The following is a 20,360-nucleotide window of genomic DNA, read 5'->3' as shown; positions in this document are numbered from 1 at the left end:
TGCAAGAGCAGGAGGATAAATCGCAGAATGTAGACCGTGGCCCTCGCTCCCCTCAGTTTCCCCGTCTCACACCTACTTTGTTATGTAGCTTCGCTGAAGCAATGCAAATTACCGATATATGGCGCTTAACCCATCCGGACGGCAAAGATTACACTTTCTATTCCCCTGTTCATCATTCTTTATCTAGAATAGATTATACCTTTTGTAATTCCGTTCTACTGCAACATGTTGTATCATCTACCATACATGACATAGCCATATCAGATCACTCTCCAATCTCTATTACTATAAACTTTCTAGACCCTACGCCACATCCTAGGATATGGCGTTTCCCCTCGTTTCTGGCGAATAATCAGGAGCTCTCCAAACTATTACAGGACACCTGGGCAGACTTTCAAATTACGAATGCTGTCCATGTCTCTAATCCAAATTTGTTTTGGGATGCAGGGAAGGCTGTGTTACGCGGCAAAATCATCGCTTTTACGTCCGCTTATAAAAAAAGAATTTCACGTAATTTCACTGAAGCTAGTAACCTTCTTAGACTGACTCAAAGAAAAATGGCGGACTCTAATACGCAGGACAACAGAAAAGCTTGGGCGGACGCTAAAACCCAATTTGATACCTGGGCGGCTGCTCAGGAAGCATTACATCACTCACACCTTGACTTACAATATCACAGGTTTGGTAATAAACCAGGCAAACTGCTGGCGCGCATGTGTAGGAAGCCTTTCACCCCTACGCAATTCACCTCTCTTAAAGACTCCCAGGGGGCACTTAAACAATCTCAGGAAGAGATTATATCTATTTTGGAAAACTTTTATGCAGACTTGTACGGGCCGGATCCTATTGACCAGGCACGAGCACAGTCCTTTCTGGAAAGTGTAAATTTGCCCCAAATAGATCCAATAGCACTGCAATCTCTAAATGCCCCTATTTCACAGGCGGATATTTGTCTAGCTATTAGATCTCTAGCTAATGGTAAAGCTCCAGGTCCAGATGGGTACACCTCTGAATTTTTTAAACTAATGGACAAAACTCTGTCTCCTACTCTCCAGCTAGTTTATCAGTCCATCCAGGAGAGCGGGGTATATCTCCCATCGGCTTCGCAAGCCCACATTAAACTAATAGCAAAAAAAGGTAAAGACCCTTCTGATCCTGGATCGTATCGTCCCATTTCCCTCCTTAACCTAGATGCAAAGATCCTTTCTAAGATCATAGCTAACCGTTTGGCCATTATTTTACCCTCTATCATTCACCCTTCTCAAGCAGGTTTTATAAAGGGTCGATCGGCCACGTCTAATATCCGCAAAGTGCTTACAGTTCTGCATCAGGCTAAAAATAACCCCCTTCAGGATTTAGCGATTATTTCTCTCGATGCTGAAAAAGCCTTCGATAACGTTAGTTTTCAATGGCTTCAACTAGTACTCTCTAAATTCGGCTTTTCCGGTTCGTTTATACAGTTAATTCAGGCTATGTATTCTGCCCCAACGGCTCAGATAGTAGCCGCGGGAAAAATATCTAACTCTTTTCTACTACATAAAGGAACAAGGCAAGGCTGTCCACTATCTCCCTTGCTTTTCAATTTAGCATTGGAACCCTTAGCCCGCTTCCTGCTTTTTCAGTCACAACTTCATGGCGTTCAAGTTGCTCAACAAGACCTTCGCCTAGCTTTATTTGCAGACGACATATTAATATTCACATCCAACCCGTCACTAGATCTGCCATATATTCAGAAAGTTTTTGCAGACTTTCGGTGTTGCTCGGGTCTTCGTATTAATTTTGCAAAAAGTGAGGTCCTTCCCCTATACCACGCCCGACTTCCAGATTGGGCCTGCGACTCCCTCTTTAAAATCAATACACGTTACATTACCTATCTGGGTATTAAAATTGGGAAATTGGCTTCGTCCCTTTATTCTCTTAACTTTTCGCCAGTTATTCAAAAAATTTTAGCGGAATTGGAAGTGTGGAAAGACCTACCATTATCCCTCATGGGTAGAGCCCATCTCTTCAAGATGACAAGCTTTCCGAAGCTTTTATACCCTCTCCAAACTATCCCTCTTCTGCTCAAACGCACGGATATAGTCAAGTTAAACAAGGGGATTTCCAGCTTCCTATGGAGAGGGCGTCGCCCGCGTATAGCTATACACAAGCTGTTTCTCCCTAGATGTGAGGGCGGCCTGGGCCTCCCCAACATCCGGCTCTATAATTTATCTTGTATTTTACGGGTGTGTATAGATTGGTTATCCCAAGCGTCCATGTTCTCCAATTACTTACTTGAATCAGCCATGGTGAGTCCGTTCGACCTGTCGGCCCTATTACATTCTAACTCCAACTCAATACCGGTTCATCTTAAACATAATCCACTCATACGGGATACACTCTTCACTTGGAGGGAGGTCAGACGTAGACTAGGAGTTTCTCCCTGGATATCTCGCTTTCTTCCCATACATCACAATCCTTCCTTCTCTGTCTCTCAACAACATGCAGCCTACGATTTGTGGTATAACCAGGGTCTTAGACTTGTGAACCAATTGTATGATGGTGCATCAGGTTCTCCCCTTCCGTTTCAACAAATTCTTGGCTCGTTTGAACTACCTTCCCATCATTTTTTGTATATTTTACAAGTCAGGAATTTTGTGAAATCCATAGCTCAGGATAAGTCCACCCGTTTTTGCACGACTATGATAGAGGTTCTTGTGAGGAACCAGAAGTATAACATATCTAACATATATAATCAATTGTCCTTGCAATATGCTACACCGTTGGACTCCTCTACCTCCATCAAAACATGGTTGCGGGACTTCGACAATGTTTTCACTGCGGAACAAATACTTGCAGGCTTTAACACTACCTGTGCGTTCAACACGAACGAATTTTGGCGGGAGCAGCAATTTAAAATTATGCATCATGCCTATATGCCTTGTTTGTACTCAAGATCGGACCCAACGATCTCTGCGTGTCCGCTTTGTGGCTCATATAAGCCATCCCTCCACCACAGGTTTTGGAGTTGTCCCTCGATCTCTAATTTCTGGTCCCAACTCTTGAACTTTATACTCTTCGTTACTGCTCTCCCGCTACCTAGAGACCCACTGCTCCTTCTTTTTGGAAACCTGGATGTTCCCGTAACTGCTGCTTCACATCAGCACATTGCTCTGCTCAGAACTGCCAAACCGTGGCTCTCCACCTGCCTGATGGCAGCGAGAAGGTCAATTTTAAAAAAATGGGCCTCCAACTGCCCGCCAACCATTTCGGATGTCAAATTGGACTTACACTCTCTACTTCGTTTGGAGCGGCTCAGCATTCATAACTCCCCATCTACTCCAGGAGAGGAAAAGTTCAACCGCAAGTGGGGTCAATATGTTTCAAGAATACTCCCTTCCTCGGAGTCTCAGCACCCCTCACATGGATTTCTAGCCTGGTCCTAATGTAGCCTCTGGGATATTCCTGATGCATTATGTATTGCTCGTATTAGGGGTAATCTGACTGTTTGAATTATACTTTCTGGGCCTTCTTGGACCTTTGACAATCTACCCTCCTTCCACCTTGGATTCAGTTTTCACTTTTCTTCTACTCTCTTTCTTTCACAACTTCGCTTCTTTGATGACTCTTAGGGAACTGTCCCCATACTAGCCCATCTACACCTCCACACACTGTCGAGCTGTTTCTTGCTACTGACATGTTCTTCCGGTCATCTGGCCTCTGAACCTAGGCAATACATTCCTAAGTCTTCTACTTCTCCCTCTTTCCTTTCTTTCTTTCTTTCTTTCTTTCTTTCTTTATCTTTGTTTTTCATGATGGTCTATTTCTTTCTAGACTTGTTTTCTCAATTTTCTTTCTCCTTATTTCCCTACGGTCTAATCTCTATTCTTTATTCTATGTTTTCTGTTTTTGTTCCCACTTCCTATCCATATGCACGTTGACCCTCCTCCTGGTCATTTGACTATTGGCTAACATGGAATATATCTGCTTGTCTCTCTAGAATTATACCTTTGCATGTTTTTTTTTTCCAAAAAAGAGGTGTTTATTGAAAACAAAACACACAGATTGATACAAGACAGAATAAAATTTCAAACGGGTTGAACATAGGTCATGTGGCAAAACATATATCATACAGAAGAGCATGAAATCCAAAGCAGAAATGAACAAATTGGATGAGTAAAACCACGACAAGGTTGTGCCTGCAATATTCCAGTGTGCTTGTCAAACGAATAGAGCAAGAAGGCACCAGGCATTCTACAGTAATGTCTCAAAGTATGGTGCTATGGAGGAAAGGAAGGTGCGTACAATATCTAAGCAGAAGTCCAAACTACAGGTTTGAGATAGTGGAGGTGGCGGAGAGCGTATATGGGAGTAGATAGTCATGGAAATCGCTAATGGGAAAGGAGATAAGATGTTGACATCATGCCTAATGCTCTGCGGAATAATTATCTGGAGCTTGTACAAGCATAAGAGAGGAGAAAAAAAAGAGGAAGGAGAGAAGCGCGAAGGAAAGAAAGAGAAAGAAAAGGGGAAGAGAAGAAAAAAAAAAAAAAAAAAAAAAAAAAAGGGGGGGGGGGGGGGGAGGGAAACATATGGGTAGAAGGGAGTGAGGGAGGGGGTGACTGCAAAAAATTATTGGATCATCAATACAGGTCATATCAGGTGCGGTAGAAGTCTAAATTAACCTTAGTTGCAAATAAATGTGGGATGTACACGAAGGAGGAGGAGTATGTTGACCACCATCGGGTCAAATACAACTGAGTTACAACAGTAGGGAACCTAAGTCAAGTCAAACAGGTTGGTCCATAAGAGACTGATATGCAGGGGTGGTCAGGAAATGAGTCCAACAGGCCCAAGTGTGGGAAAATTTCGTAGGGGTATCAAGTGCAGTCGCAATCAGTTCTTCCATAACTGCCGTTTTACCCACTCGGGTGAGCCAATCGCGTATAGAAGGAGGGCGTGTGGAACCCCACAGAACAGGGATGCAGAGTCTGGCTGCATTGATCATGTGCATAGCTAAGGATTTGAAATACTGCCCCCCGGAAAGGGAAGAGTGATGAAGGAGGAATTGAGCCGGAGAGAAATCCACAGGCAAGGTAGTTACAGACACCACTAGCCTGTGTACTTCTTGCCAAAACGGTTGCAGAACAGAGCAAGACCACCAGATGTGAAGGAATGATCCATCTGAGGTCCCACATCTCCAACAACTGTTGGGGAAAGCGGGGTTGAACCGATGAATTTTCCAAGGGGTTCGGTACCATCTCGAGGCTATTTTGTAGCCATTTTCCTGAGTCGAGACGTTGAGGGAGCATTTATGGGAATGCTTAAATACCCGGTCCCAGTCTAAGTCCAATAGGTTAGTTTCAAGATCTCTATTCCACGCTCGACATGATGGGAGGGAGTCATAAGTCCGATTCTCCAGTAGGAGGGGATAGATCTCCGAGATCAGGTGCTTTCGTGGTTCAGCTTTAGCGCAGATAGTTTCAAAAGGGGTAAGAGAACGGCCCCAGTCGAACGGGGGTTTCTGTGAAAGCAGATAGTGTCTAATCTGAAAATATACCCAAAAAGGGAAATCGCGGACACCTAGACTTTCAGTCAGTTCTCTGAGTGTTTTCACCTTGCCTTTGTGGAGAAAATGTTTCACCAAGATCTGTTTATGCGGCCAAAATTTCAGTAAGAAGTCCTTGTGCATTCCTGGAGGGAAAGCAGGATTGAGACGAATAGAGGTTAACGGGTTGGGTGTTTCGGAGATGGATGCAAATTTACAAGCCAAGCGAAAAGTTTTTAAGGTAGGCCCCACTAAAGGGTGAGTGAGAAGGGTATGAGGCGTGTGCTGCGGCAGAAGCCAAGGAATCGATGCCAGGGGTAAGGGTGAGCATGCATCTTCTATATATATCCAGTCCTTGGAGGCAGTGTGAACGTGCCAATCAACTACCCGGGAAAGGTGACATGCCCAGTAGTAGCGGTGAAGGTCAGGGAAGCCAATTCCACCTCTAAGCTTAGGAAGGGTCATTTGGGAGAAAGCAATGCGCGGACGCTTATGATGCCAAAGGAATGATGAGCAAAGTCTTTTGCACGATATAAAAAAGACAAGGGGCAAATGAATTGGCAATGTTTGGAAGAGATATAGAAGGCGAGGAAGTATATTCATTTTGATTATTGCTGCCCTTCCAAACCAAGAGAAGGAAGGACGATGCCATTTATTAAGGTCTTCCTGCAGAGAGCGCAGAGCGGGAAGGAAATTTTTCACATAGAGGTCGTCCAGATTACGGGTAAGCTGAATACCGAGATAGGTTAAGGATTCCTTTTCCCAATGGAATGGGAATTGGAGCTCACAGGAGGAGACAAGCTCAGCAGGCAGGGTAATGTTAAGGGCAGCCGACTTGGAGAAGTTAATTTTAAAATTCGATAAGAATCTGAAGAGGGCAAAATCCTTCAGTAGGTTGGGCAAGGTGATGTGAGGATCAGCAAGAAATAGGAGAATATCGTCTGCGTAGGCTGCGAGCTTGTAGTCTTTGTCCGCTACCCTAATCCCCTTGATATCGGAATTCGAGCGAATTTTCCGTAGCAAAGGTTCAAGGGAGAGGACAAACAGGAGCGGAGAGAGGGGGCATCCTTGCCGTGTGCCATTCCTTAGATGAAAGGAATTCGATAAATGACCGTTCACCCTCACTCGAGCTGTCGGATCGGAGTATAGGGCCATTATGAAGTTAAGCATCTTCTCACCTAAACCCAGTGCTACTAGAGATGCCTTCAAGAAGTCCCACGCAATCCTATCGAAGGCCTTTTCTGCATCCAGGGAGAGAAAAAAACCAGGAGAGTTAGACTTATGGAGCCAATGATTAAGGTTAAGGGCCTTAATGGTATTGTCCCTTGCTTCTCTCCCAGGGACAAAACCCACTTGGTCTAGGTCAATCAGGGAGGGGAGCAGGGGAAGAAGACGATTAGCGATGATCTTCGCAAATAACTTGATGTCCACATTCAGCAAGGAAATGGGTCTGTAATTAGAGACCTGTGTGGTATCTTTCCCACTCTTAGGGATAACTGTGATGTGAGCCTCCAAAAGGCGGTTTTGCGATCGGGAAGGATGAGAGAGAGTATTGAAAGCCAAAAGAAATGGGACACTCAGGATATCCAGGAAAGATTTATAGTAAGCTACTGTAAAACCATCAGGGCCCGGACTCTTACCCGGTTTCATCTGTTTTGTCGCGGACTGAAGCTCAGTTAGGGTCAGGTCCCCTTCCATAGCCTGAACCAGATCTTCGGAGAGGGCCGCAGGACCGTAAAGGCGAAGGAATTCGGAGATCAAGGAGGTTCTGGACCTGTCTGTATGTATAGGGGGACGTTCCGGAGAAAGATTGTATAAATCTCTATAGAAGCGTTCAAAGTGGGAGGCAATATCGGGGTCAGATGTAGCCTCGGTGCCATCAGAGCCCCTGATTTTATGTACCGTCATGCTGGCTCGTTTCTCACGAAGCGCTCTAGCTAGAAATTTCCCGCTCTTATTTGCGAATTCGTAGTACAGTTTTTGAGAAAGAATGTATTTTTTCCTAACAACCTTACCCAATTCCGTAAGAAGTTGTGAGCGAGTATTTGTAAGGTCTGCAAGGGTCGACGCAGCCAGAGTCCGCTTATGTGCTCTCTCCAAGGAGTGAATCCTGTCTGTGAGGAGTCTCAGGCGCTCCTGCTTGGCTCTCTTACGTCTCGACGCAGTAGCCATGAGGATACCCCGTATAACACACTTATGAGCTTCCCACTGCGTGAGGGGAGAGGTGTCCGATGAGCTATTCAAAGAGAAATATTCAATCAACTGAGAGCGGATCTCTTGTTCAATAGCAGCGTCCGCTAGAAGGGAAGCATCCAGACGCCAATATGTTGAGCGTGAGTGAGCAGTGGGGAACCGGAGAGACATAGTGATGGGATGGTGATCTGAGAGAGTCATCGGTTCTATGGTAGCAGCATGGAGGAATGGAAGATCTGATTGCGACAGAAAAAAGTAGTCTATCCTAGAGTATTTGTTGTGTGGCGGAGAGAAAAAAGTGTAGTCTTTGACGGTAGGGTTGAGGATACGCCAGGAGTCGTGTAGTTGCAAGAGCTGAAGTTGTATGCGTATTTGCTTCAGAGCCTTGTAAGGCAAAAAAGAACATCCCGAAGAGGAATCTATCAGGGGGCTCAAAGGTACATTCAAATCACCTCCCAATATCAGCATCCCTGATTGAAAAGCAGCTAAAGTGGAGGTAAGTGAACGCATAAAAGGGACCTGTTTAATATTGGGCGCATATACGTTAGCAAGTGTGATTGGTCTGTTGGCAAAGACTCCCTTTATAAGCAAATATCTACCTTCGGGGTCCGCCAGGGAATCTGCTATTTGGAACGGAAGGTGCCTGGCGAACAATATGGCCACCCCCTTTGATTTAGCTAGAGGGTTAGTGGCATGGAGGACCGTAGGAAAGTGGAAATTATATAACTTGGGAATGGAGTCTTGTCGAAAGTGCGTCTCTTGCAGAAAGACCACATCTGCTTTCTGTTTATGTAAATAGGAGAGAAGCATGGAACGTTTTTCCGGTGTGTTCAATCCCTTTACATTTAGTGAGAGGATTTTCAAAGACAAATGACCCGCCATTGAGGTGGAAGAGAGCATGATTGCTATCTAGTGTCGTCTAAGTCAGATGTAACGGTGTACTACGGATCAGGAGGGGGGGGGAAGGAGGAGGGGAGAAGGGGAAAAAAAAAAAAAAAAAAAAAAAAAAAAAAAAAAGGGGGGGGGGGGGAAGTAGAAGGAGAAAGAAAAAGAAAACAGACGTATGAGAACAAGAAAAGGAAAAAGAGGAAAGTAGGTAATAGACGGCTTGGGGAACAGACCCGCTGTTCCACGTGAGAAAAAAAAAAAAAAAAAAAAAAAAAGGGAAAGGAAGTTCAGGAAGAAAAAGAGAGAAGCGCGAGAAAAAAAAAAGGGAGAGAGACCAGAAAAGATATAATAATCGTAGCCGAATAGAGGAATCAGTATAAGCTCACTGAGCTCACTGTGTGGGGGTCAAAGTCGACGTAGAACTAGGAAGTGAACCATTGCCGGCCGGCATCCCTCTGTGAGCAATGATGTAGAGGGAAAAAGGAAGGATGCGGGGTACGAAGGGTGCAAATAGTGTCGGGAGTCCTATAGATTAAATAACCAGAAAATGACCACCTGTCCTCTGCGGGGAAAGAAATGTAACGTAACGCTCAAAGGGTGAGAACTGGGAGAAGGGGCATAGGCGCAATATGACTGGGGGGGTCGCAAAACGAGGAGCAACAGTACACTATGTGTAGAAAAAGTGCGCGGACGCTTACAAACCAGGATAGCCTATACTAGTGTGAGATCAAGACCGGTTAGGGACTCAGCAATATGAGTAGAGTAGTGAGGGGCCCTCACAAATATTACAGGCAAACCGTATCATAAGGCGTAAGGAAAATTAGACATCAACAGCAAAACATGTGAAATCGTGTCATAACAGGCTTAACACACAGAAACCCCTAAGCAACCACCGGTGAGCGACTAAGCTTCTTAGGATCAAAACCAGGCATGCAAGCTTATAATCTGAAATGAGCTAGCTGATATGCATATATATATATACACATATACATACATGTACACATACACCTACAAGAACATATAAAAAAAAAAAAAAAAAAAAAAAAAAAAAAAAAAAAACCCCACACACCCATAGAACAAAATGACCTCTGAATCCTCCGAGTAGCAGGGGGGGCGGGCATCACCTCTCCCAGTTCAGCATAGTAAAGGGGACGAGGAGGCGAAAGGGGGATGTGTACGAGGGTAATCGAGGGCGTGATAGTCCTCAGGTTAACCTCGTCAGTCAAAGTAGTAGGTAAGGACAACCCGGAGAGAAAAAAGGAGGACTCAAATCCGGGTGAACTATCTAGTGGCAGAGGGAGGCGATGCTCATCCACACAGCCAAACTCCATGTACAGTAATTGCCGCTACCAACCCCTATAACGCTACTGCCCATCCCAGCATACAGTAACCATATCCCCTCAAACCGCCCCCCAAGAGAGAAATTAGGTCACTGACACAATCCCACAAAGAGAATACATTACAGATCAGGCAGAGGCGTCATCCGAAGGACCAAGATGTGCCGGGCAGTCCAAGGTGTAGGGGGAGCGAACAGCGTAATACTGAGCAGTCTCTTGCAGGCCGCAGGACATCTTCAGGGACGTAAGATTGAAGCTCATTTAATACCATAAGGACGGAGCTGAAGGATGGAAGTCTTCCAGAATGCAGACGGATGGTCAGAGGGCCCAGGAGGCTGTGAAGAGGCGCAGGTCAAGAAACAGCGGGGGGCGGAGAGACTGCCAAAGGAAGCTGAGTGTGTTTGAACGATGACCTGGATGGATCCAAAAAAAAAAAAAACTGTTCCCCAATGTGGGGGGTGAAACCGGTTTGCATACGGTCAATGTCCGTTCCCATATCATGTAGGGAGAAGTGAGGAGGCCCTTTAAGTGTATACAGGGCCATAACTGTATGTAAGTTCTGTAGAGCAGAGGATGTCATCCTGGTGGAGAAGAGGTATGTGTCGCAAAGTGTAAGTTCAACAGGCATTGATCAGTGCACAAAGAGGTAACTGGAACTTTCGTGGCAAAACTGTAAGAAAGCGTTCGTGGAATTGGCCAAATATAGAAACCTGGCGAAAACATGCGCCGGAAAGGTATTGCTGTATGTGGATTCCGGACTATTAGATTTCGCGCCGCGGCTTCCTATGTGCAGGAGAGGCCGTCGGGCTGAGGATGGCTGTTGCGCCCCCTGTGGGGAGTCTCGGAGGAGTCGTCGGAGGCATCCGACCTCTACGGTTAGATTGAGCATGCCAATCCATAGCACTGTCCACCGATCCCGGGCCCTGAACTGGTGGCAATCTTATGGAGCTGTACCAGTCAGGTAGGTCAATCAAAGGTATGTCCAGGGAGGAACAAAACAATGGCAATTCTTCAGGGGATCTCAGGTTGCATGATTGTCCGTTAGCTTGTACAGAGAGGCAGAACGGGAACCTCCATCTATAAGTGATGTTACGTGATCGGAGCACGTCCAGAAGGGGACGTAATGCACGGCGTTGTTGTAGGGTAATGCTGGATAAGTCTTGAAACAGTTGTAAGTCTGCGCCTTCATATGAAAGATGCCTTCTGCCTCTAGCACATCTGAGGATATCCTCTTTGAGCGGGAAACTTACAAGGCAACAAATGACATCCCTGGGTGGGTCTGCGTCTCCCCTCCTAGGGCGGGTCGCTCTGTGTACACGTTCGATGTCAATTGGGGTTGCTGGCGGGCGACCAAGGAGGTCATTAAATATGGCCATTACCGCATTGGGGATATCGTTAGTTTCCACTGATTCTGGGAGACCACGTATTCTAATGTTATGTCTGCGGCCACGGTTGTCTAGATCCTCAACATGTCTGCAAAGTTCTCTGATAGTAGAAGTGTGCCTCACTGATTTTTGGTGTATGTCTAAAATGGCAGATTTGTTTTGCCTGGAGGTGGATTCCACCTGCTCCATGCGTGAGCCCATGGCCCTTATATCCTCCCTTAAATCTCCTAGGGCATTAGTGAGCGTGGCAGACAGGGTGGCCTTGATGTCTGCTGCCACTGCATGAAGATCCCTTAAGGACAGGGATTGGGATGCAGGATGGATGTCATGGTGTGGCACTGTGTCCGGAGCAGCCGACAAGGCAGAGCAGGAGGGAGCTGTTACATCAGCGGCAGCAGAGGGAGGGGGCGAGGGGGATGCAGAGGGAGAAGGAGATGACTGCGGCCTTTCCCTCTGCTGCTGGGAGCGGAAGAGCTCCTGTATATGCCGCCCCTGCATTCCCTGGCTCCGTGGGGATCGTGATCGGGCACCGGCTGATGTCCGGTCCGACTTCCCCATAGTGAGACAGCACTCACTCACCCCGCTCCTCCGTAAGGCGGTGTAGAGGGATCCGGCCGGCGGGAGCTCTCACTCTAAGCGGCCATCATCCAGCCGCGGCAGACCACGCCCCACCTTTGCATGTTTTGACTCGTATCTTCTTAACAACCTGGATACATTACTCCTAAGCCCTTACATTTCGACACTTCGTGCGATGTCTCCCTTTCCATAAGTAAATCTTTTATTCCTACACATCTTTGTTTTTCTCTTTGTCTCTCTTGGGGCTTTTGCATATTCGTTATGAGAACAATTGGTATTTTTGGATTTTGTTACCTGCTTTGACATGTTGCTACGCTACGTATACTGTATAACTTTTATCGTTGGTTCATGTGTGTATAAGATAAAACCTAATAAAGTCTCTTTTAAAAAAATAAAAAAAAAAAAACAAACCAGATTTAAAGTCTTTGTTAGATGACACAGTATTGACAAACATTATAGGGAATCATTGCACAATTGGATTGTGGAAAACTTCTTTATGGGTTCATTAAATGGCATAGGTTAGAGTTCTTCTTTAAAAGTCTTTGTAAGTGCAAAATACTTAAAAACTGTAACCTGTGCCATTTAATAACCTAGGGAACAATTTTGTGTTCTTTTATAGATATTATACATATTACTTTCTCACTTTTACCACCCAGAGTGATATTTTACCTTCATCAGTACCCTCATTGACTATCATGAACACGATTTCCAAGTGTCCATATTTTGCAGCGTAATGTAGTGGAGTGGCCTCAATATCATTTCTGGCCATCAGACATGATGGGTTCTTCAGGATAAAACTCTGCACACGAGACACATGACCCTCCTGAACGAGCTGAATTAAAACAATAATGCCAATTAACCATCTCTCAATTAGTATTTAGGATATGACAACAATATACATTGTCTACATTTAATACAAGTATGCTTTTATTTGAAATGCAAAGCTGATTTTATATCCACACCAGTGGATATAACCAGCACACCAGTTTTTCTCATCCAGGATACAATGAAACTAGGGTTTCTGCTGAGGTTGATAGGGGTCCTCTGAGCAGTGACCAGGGGCGGACTGACCATTTGGAAACTCGGGCACTGCCCGAGGGCCCGGGGCCAGTAGGGGGCCCCATGAGATGCCCCTGGTACCTTTTTCATAGGCTTTTTTGAGTTTGGGCAAGGACACAGGGGCCCCATGATCCCCTATTGCCCAGGGGCCCCATGAGTTGTCAGTCCGCCCCTGGCAGTGACCATCAATGTAAGGATTAACTTCTACACTGACTACTAACGGCAGGGGGCACCACATTTGTGCCTATGTTTTTTTCTGTTAATATTCATTTCAATTGTATTGTTGAATATAATTTTGTTGTATAAAATATAGAGGTAGTTTATAAAATCATTCTTTACCCTGGGTGTTAAAAACCCAAGAGTGCCACACTCTTTAGTTTTTATTTATCATTTCTACAGCCAGGGAAGCATTGAACATGCTTCCCTGGGACCTGAAAAAGGTTTAGAAAGGCTGCTCTAGATGTTAAATCACAGATCTGTAAATGCTGTGTCACCCTTGCTGTTTAAAATTTGCAACTAGCTAGTCAATATCTGTCCTTAAATACTATCTTTATTTGCTTTTCAAATGAGTCTTTTCATTACCTTGACTTTGGAATTTAGATAATGTATAACAATTGCATGCAAACAGAATGGTCCTCCTAAATCAGTTCTGAAAATTTCTAGTGATACACAGATAGCAGAGGATTGACTGGACACCACCTAAAACTCTGCTCATGGATCACTTTCTGAGTGTGGTATTGCAATTAGATCTGTTATGCACACAATAGACTTACGGTATTCAGTGTGGTGCTGAGCAGTATGCTGCTGGTCATATACACTGCAATTTTCAGGCAATTTTAAGCACTTTCAACCAGCTTTTTATAGCAAAAGGAATTAAACAGATTTGTTTTTGCAATCCAAATTTGGTTGAAAAATGGTTTAAATTGCTAGAAAATATACTTATAAGACAGTAATAAGACAGTATTGAAAAAAAAAACACGATTGGCTATTCATTTCCTGACTAGGTGACTATCTCACACAGATGGCACCCTCACACAGCTCCAGCCAGCCTTTCCACAGCCATATCATTGATAATACAGATGAGAAAACATGGTGTGGTCAGATGAGACCAAAATTTAGCTCTTTTGCATTAACTCGACTCTCCGTGTTTGGAGGATGAAAAATGATGACTATGACCCTAAGAACACCATCCCTATAGTCAAGCACGGAGGTGGAACCATTATGGTTTAGGGCTGTTTCTCTACTAAAGGTAGAGACCACCTTTGCCGCATTGAGGGCCAATGGGCTGGCCATGTATTGTAACATCTTTAATGAGAACCTTCTTCCCTCAGCCAGAACACTATAGATGGGTCTTCCAGCATAACAATGACCCAAAACATACTGCCAAGGCAACAATGGAGTGGCTCAAAGAGAAGCACATGACACTTGGCACTTTTTCTCTTTGTGATTTTAGTACACTTTCAAGATTTTTCAGATCTGAGGAGAACTATAAGGCCATGAACCATTTTATGACATCACATAAACCAGATTAGTGAATGAGAAGAATGTCTAACTCTGTGTGTAACCAATATCTATTAGCACTGAATCACTGGTAGTGCGTTTCTAATAGCTAGATCTGTGGGCTGTTCATCACATAAATATGTATGTTCAGATGGCCCAAATGAACATGTTTGTGTTAATGGAATGGAGCAGAGGTAGTGATGCCATACACCTCCAGTGCCCAATTTTCTTGGGACAGTCAACAACACTCAAATAAGGTAATACACAAGCTGATTTTTTTCTTGATATTTGTAGTTTAGGGGTGTCAGATGAAACCTAAGGACTTGAGACTGGACTGGAGTATAAGACTTGAGATTGGAATAGTTTAGCACTACCCCCTTAAGGGTTGCTCTTGAATTTTGGGTCCCCCTATAGTCCTGCACAGCCAACCATTTAGCATTTTCCACACAAGCTTTCATCCAAAGACAGAAATCAGCCCTAGAGTGTATGTTTTGTTATTTTATTGAGGGGATTAAACTTGGATGGAGTAAGGTGTGTATAGGATGCCCAAGGGAACCAAAATTTGAGAACAACTTACTGACCTATTCACAGCTTATTTTCTCTGACAGAGTCCTGGTTGAGTGCTAGCCAGCAGCTCCAGATGTACTACCCCAGACCCTAGACAAACTCCTCTTCACCCAACAATCTGGAGACTTTCTTCTTGAGCAAGGGATCTGGCTCCTGTTCCTTTAAGTAAGGTGTACAGTCACTAGCAGAGGGCTAACCTGGTTTCCCACCAGAATGCTTCCTCCCCTAACCGCCCGGGGGGTGCAGGTGTACTCACTTAGATCCTTTCCTGTACCGCTTGCAGAATGGCTGCTGCCATGCAGGTGGTCCTCTCTCAGGGGTCAGTGAGTCCTGAGTTTTCCTCATTTCCAGCTCCTGGCTCTCAGGCAGGCCCCATCCCACTAGGCCTCCTGGCAGCCTTCCTCCTCCAGCCTCACATCTTCTTGATTCTCTCTCCTCTTCCACCACCACACAATGCTCCTACCGAGCAGGCTCCAACACATTTTAAGGTAGTCCTGCCCCTTGCCAAGCCTCCTGTTGGGTATTGGCTGAGGTCCCTCAAAAGTGCAGCCAACCACTCCTCAGATCCACCCCCTGCCTCCAAGACCCTCCTCCAAAAGCCTCAGAGCAGGGGGAAATTCCAGGGGTGCTGGCCTGCAGAGTCTCCTAGTCCTGACCAGAATTTAAACCCTCTTGCTACCTCACCTGAACTGCTAATCAGCTCCTAACTAGACATTAGGTTCTAGCTCCCCCTAGCTAAACTAGGAGGGTGCTACAGTAAAAAACTTAGCTATAGCAAACTATGGACACGGATATTTTGCTAATCCTTTCCAATAAACTAAATTCTGTCATGTTGCTGTTTGTCTAGACCCATATATAAGGTCAACAATGCAGGACAGAATAGAGATCTTTTTTGGGATGTTTAAAGTGCATTCACTAGTGGCAACTAATCAAATGTTTTACTGATCAGACCTCAGTAAACTAAAATTGATTTGGTACACTTTCAGCACCTCCAATGCTCTTTACACTTTTTAGAAGAAGCATATCCTAGTTACCACATGGAAGTAGGCAGCAAAACACAGTGGGAACCTCCAAGATCAGAGAAATCCTCAGAGGTCTCAGTTTTACTCAGAGATCTTAAATGTTTAATTGCAAATGGACATCTCATGTCCTAAAGTTAGGCATGTTAGCCTGCACAGTTACAGCAAGAACAAAACGTGTTTGTGGTGATTCATACTGGAACGCTTTCAAAACTCTCTGGAAACTGGAAGAAGCAAGACGATGCCAAATGCAGACGTGATATCAAATAAGCACTTCTGTAGTGTGATACCAGAGGTCAGAATGTGTGTCCACATGCACTAACTGAAATACCAGGCAGAGCAATGACAGAACATTTCTCTGCAGCTAGAAGATGCAGGTCTTTAGCCTGACCATAATGAACTAAGAGGAAAAAACAAACAGGCAAGCAAACTGTATTCAGTCACTACCCAATTTTCTAGTGTTTGAATTTCTATTTAATGCCCAAACATGGACTTTTTCAGTCAGCATGGGTTCAACCAGCCACCAGAGAAGAGAGAGACTGAACTTAAAATCAAAATGGGAAAAAAACCGTTGAAAGTGATGGAATTTTTTTTCCATTGCGTTCAAATGGAAACATTTTAATCCATCTCTTGCAAGCAACCAAAACCATCCTGTTATGCCTTTAATTGCTTTTTAATTGCGATTTCAACACAAATGTAGACATTTTGATCATTCTATTGAATTATCCCATGTATAGCCGTGTATAGTGTATAAGGGGGGGTACAACTGGGGGAATCAATGGTGGAGAAGGATCTGGGAGTTCAGGTAGATCACAAGCTTAATAATGGCATGCAATGGCATGCAATGCCAAGCTGCGGTTTCTAAAGCGAGCAAAATCATCTCTTGTATTAAAAGAGGTATAGACTCCAGAGAGAGAGAGAAATCATTTTACCCCTGTACAAATCATTAGTAAGACCTCATCTGGAATATGCAGTTCAATTTTGGGCACCAATTCACAAAAAGAACACTGGGGAACTGGAGAAAGTACAGAGAAGGGCAACCAAACTGATAAGAGGCATGGAGGAGCTCAGCTATGAGGAAAGATTAGAGGAACTGAATGTATTCTCTCTTGAGAAGAGGAGATTAAGGGGGGATATGATCAACATGTATAAATACATCAGTGGTTCATATAGTGAACTCGGTGTAGAGTTATTCACCCTGAGGTCATCACAGAGGACAAGGGGGCACTCTTTACGTCTGGAGGAAAAGAAATGTAATCTCCAAACACGGAAAAGTTTCTTTACAGTGAGAGCTGTGAAAATGTGGAATAGACTTCCTCAAGAGTTGGTTCTGGTCAGCTCAGTGGATTGCTTTAAAAAAGACCTGGATTCTTTCTTGGATACACAGAATATAACTAACATTTATAGGTAAAGTTGATCCAGGGAATATCCGATTGCCTCTCAGGGGATCAGGAAGGAAATTTTTCCCCTGCAGGAGCAAATTGGATCATGCTTTGTTCGGTTTTTTTTACCATCCTCTAGATCAACTGTGGGTGTAGGATTATAACTTTTTTTTTTTTTTTTTTTTAATGGTTGAACTGGATGGACTTTTGTCTTTTTTCAGCCATATTAACTATGTAATTATGTAACTATAGCTAGTTTAAAACCCAACTTAACACTCAGGATATATTAGTGCAATACAGTCAGGCAGCAAATGAGGTAGTATACAGTATCTGTACCTCCTTTTAATGTTTTATTTTTACATTATGTGCTGCAGCATGAGTGAAAATACCTTGTATTTCAGCACTCTGAAGAGTCAGACCACAGTCCTTTGATACACTAATCAGCGGGCTGCTTCTCCTGCCCCAAATAGTGTGCCAATCAACAACATTACTCAGGGACCAAAAGAGCTGTTGATTTGGGCACTATCTGGGAAGGCGGCAGGCCACTGCTTAGTATGACAGAGCAGACTGACATTTCAAAGTACTGCAGAACAGAGTATTTTAGCCATTTTAGCCATGTGCTGCACCATGTAGTTGTGAAATAATTGTAAAAAAACTGATTTGTACTGCATATGCAGCCTGGCTGAATTACATCTTGAGGGGTCAGTTGGTCTTTGAGGTTGATGTAAATTATGGTATATAAAGCTATAGTAATGCTAATTTGCTGGACAAATATACAAAACGTTAATTATACTGGAACCAGCCATTTTAGTTACACAAAGAGTCTTTAAATGCAAGCTATATGACCATCAATGATTGCTGCTGCAGGTACTTTGGAACATTTCATCTTCAAAACTTGCAGCAGAAGCACTGAAGTCCTTCTTTCAGCAGCTCAGCTCATCCTGCAAGCCCCTCCCAACAGCTTTCTAGCTTTGTATTCTCCAGTGTAAACACAAAGCAAGTATTCTGGGAAAGGGGAGCAGGGGTAGCTGAGCTGCAGAGGTAACCATATGGACAACTTGTTTCCTAAGTGTTGCTTTGAGTATGAATTGTTCCACGCTGCCTGCAGCTACAGAGGTCAACAAGGGTTGGTTTTAAAGAACATTTACCATTTGTTAACAATGTAAGTATTTGAATGTCCATAGTCTGCAGGCAGATTTATTGAGGTTAACCACACACATTGCAATTTTCAAAAAAATGCAATCAATTTTTTTCATTTACAAAAATGACTAAATAATATAGCATTTTTATAGGCATTTTTTTCCATTTTGGATAGAGTAAGAGCGGGTTATAACCTCCTATCAGGTTTTTTTTTTTTTTTTTTGCTTTCTGCACCCCTATTATGGAAATTTCCCTTCACTTCCTGTCCCACAAGCAAAACAGGAAGTGAAAGGATATCTCTCCAAAGTGAGAGAATCCTTGGTTGTCACCAGGGTCTCCAGAACTAGTGTCCCCACTGGAAGACTTCCCCTCCATTCCTGTTCTGGTGACAACCCAAATATTTCTTTCACTTTCACTCTTGGTGAAGACATACATGACAAATAGAGGGGGTGAATTTCCCTAATGGGGGTACAGATAGCAAAAAAATCCCCACAACCCTTCTAAACCCTCTCTGCGCTATCCAAAGCTAAGGAAAAAGTTTTGCTTGTAGTTATACTTTAAGGCATTCTATTACCTACACTTTCTCTCAATACTGTAGAACAGTGGTCTCTAAACTATGCTCTGTGGCCAGATGAGGCCCTTTGCTTGCCTCTTTCTGGCCCTTGAGACTCTATTGCATCCAAAACTGGCCCCAATGATGGAGCACCACTGACAACACTGTCATAAGTCCCAGAAGACTACAGGGAGGGAGGGGGGAAGGACAACTTCCGCTTCCGATTGCCTACAGCGGAAGTGGGAGTGGGTACCTGTCAAATTCGGGTACCCACTCCCCAAGGATGCCAATCCTTAATAGGGAGCGGGGGACAAAGGCTTAAAGCAGAACTTCCCTTTTTGGGTGGAGCTCCGCTTTAAGTCCAATATGCATAGACCCTTAAGCTGAATTTTATATTTCAGCTTTCATACTCAAGCATTTTGCAGCTGCACCGTTATGCCAAAACCTTTTAGACACGTGTGCAAATATTGCCAGATTATTTTGTTAATCCACTACAACTGTAACTCCTTGTTCCACCCCAGAGCAGTATAAACACATACACATGTCCTACTACATACCTTGAATATGATCTGAGGATCTTCTTGCATTGAGGTGCAGCTGTCAGAGCATAGGATGACCCCCTCATATGGGGTGTTTTCTTTCTTCCCAGCAGTAGTGAACATTCGTCTGATTGACTTCTTCATGTTGTTCAGTTCAGTCAAGACTGGACAAAGCTCTTTTCTTCTTCCTGTAAGGTGAAAGAGAGACTCAGAAGTGTGACACGCGTCCAACACTCTCCGTGGGACTAATACCAATTTATTTATACATTCCTTCGTGTTCCAGGACTTGACCTCCAACTTTCGAGACCCGAGGAGGCAGCCAGCAGGAAACCACAGAATGCTGCCATGTGCTTTCTGTTTGAAATAACAGCTATTGTATGTAACGTATGATAATGTAAATCATATGGGAGGTAGCACTGGAGAAACACCCACTGCACTTTCTCCTCCTCAATAGCAAGAAGGGGAAAACGAAGGATAATAGAGGAGCCAGTCAACAGAGCTGCAAGTACAGACAAGCTGTGTGCTGCAATGAGGCGTACAATTCACTTCTTACAAAGTCTCCACTCTGACATAAGAGAAGCAAAAGCGTAGAGTTGTGAAGCAGAGTGGAAATGATCTTTTCATTTTTTGTTTTGATTTGTGCTGCCATTGCTGAATAACTCTCACTACTAAACTATGGATGATTTGCATGGCCA

At 44.1% G+C, this 20,360-nt stretch overlaps 1 protein-coding gene across 2 annotated transcripts in view; it reads right to left on the bottom strand.

The window, feature by feature from the left end:
- The window catches only part of TRPA1 (transient receptor potential cation channel subfamily A member 1), a 123,688-nt gene extending 103,645 nt beyond the window's left edge, over nt 1-20,043 (bottom strand). For both annotated transcript variants that reach the window (XM_089661044.1, XM_089661045.1), the window contains exons 1-2: nt 19,684-20,043; nt 12,576-12,738 (exon numbers count right to left, since the gene is read on the bottom strand). In XM_089661044.1, coding sequence (XP_089517170.1) covers nt 12,576-12,738; nt 19,684-19,809 — 289 coding nt within the window. In that variant the 5' untranslated portion in view covers nt 19,810-20,043. The remainder of the gene's footprint in view (nt 1-12,575; nt 12,739-19,683) is intronic.
- Between the last annotated feature and the right edge of the window lie 317 nt (nt 20,044-20,360).

The sequence above is a fragment of the Staurois parvus genome, unplaced genomic scaffold (genome assembly GCF_062004578.1).
Source record: "Staurois parvus isolate SC_StPar_1 unplaced genomic scaffold, SC_StPar_1.0 ptg001302l, whole genome shotgun sequence".
NCBI lineage: Eukaryota > Metazoa > Chordata > Amphibia > Anura > Ranidae > Staurois > Staurois parvus.
Note: the sequence above shows the minus strand (reverse complement) of the source record. Positions and strands in the feature narration are given on the sequence as shown.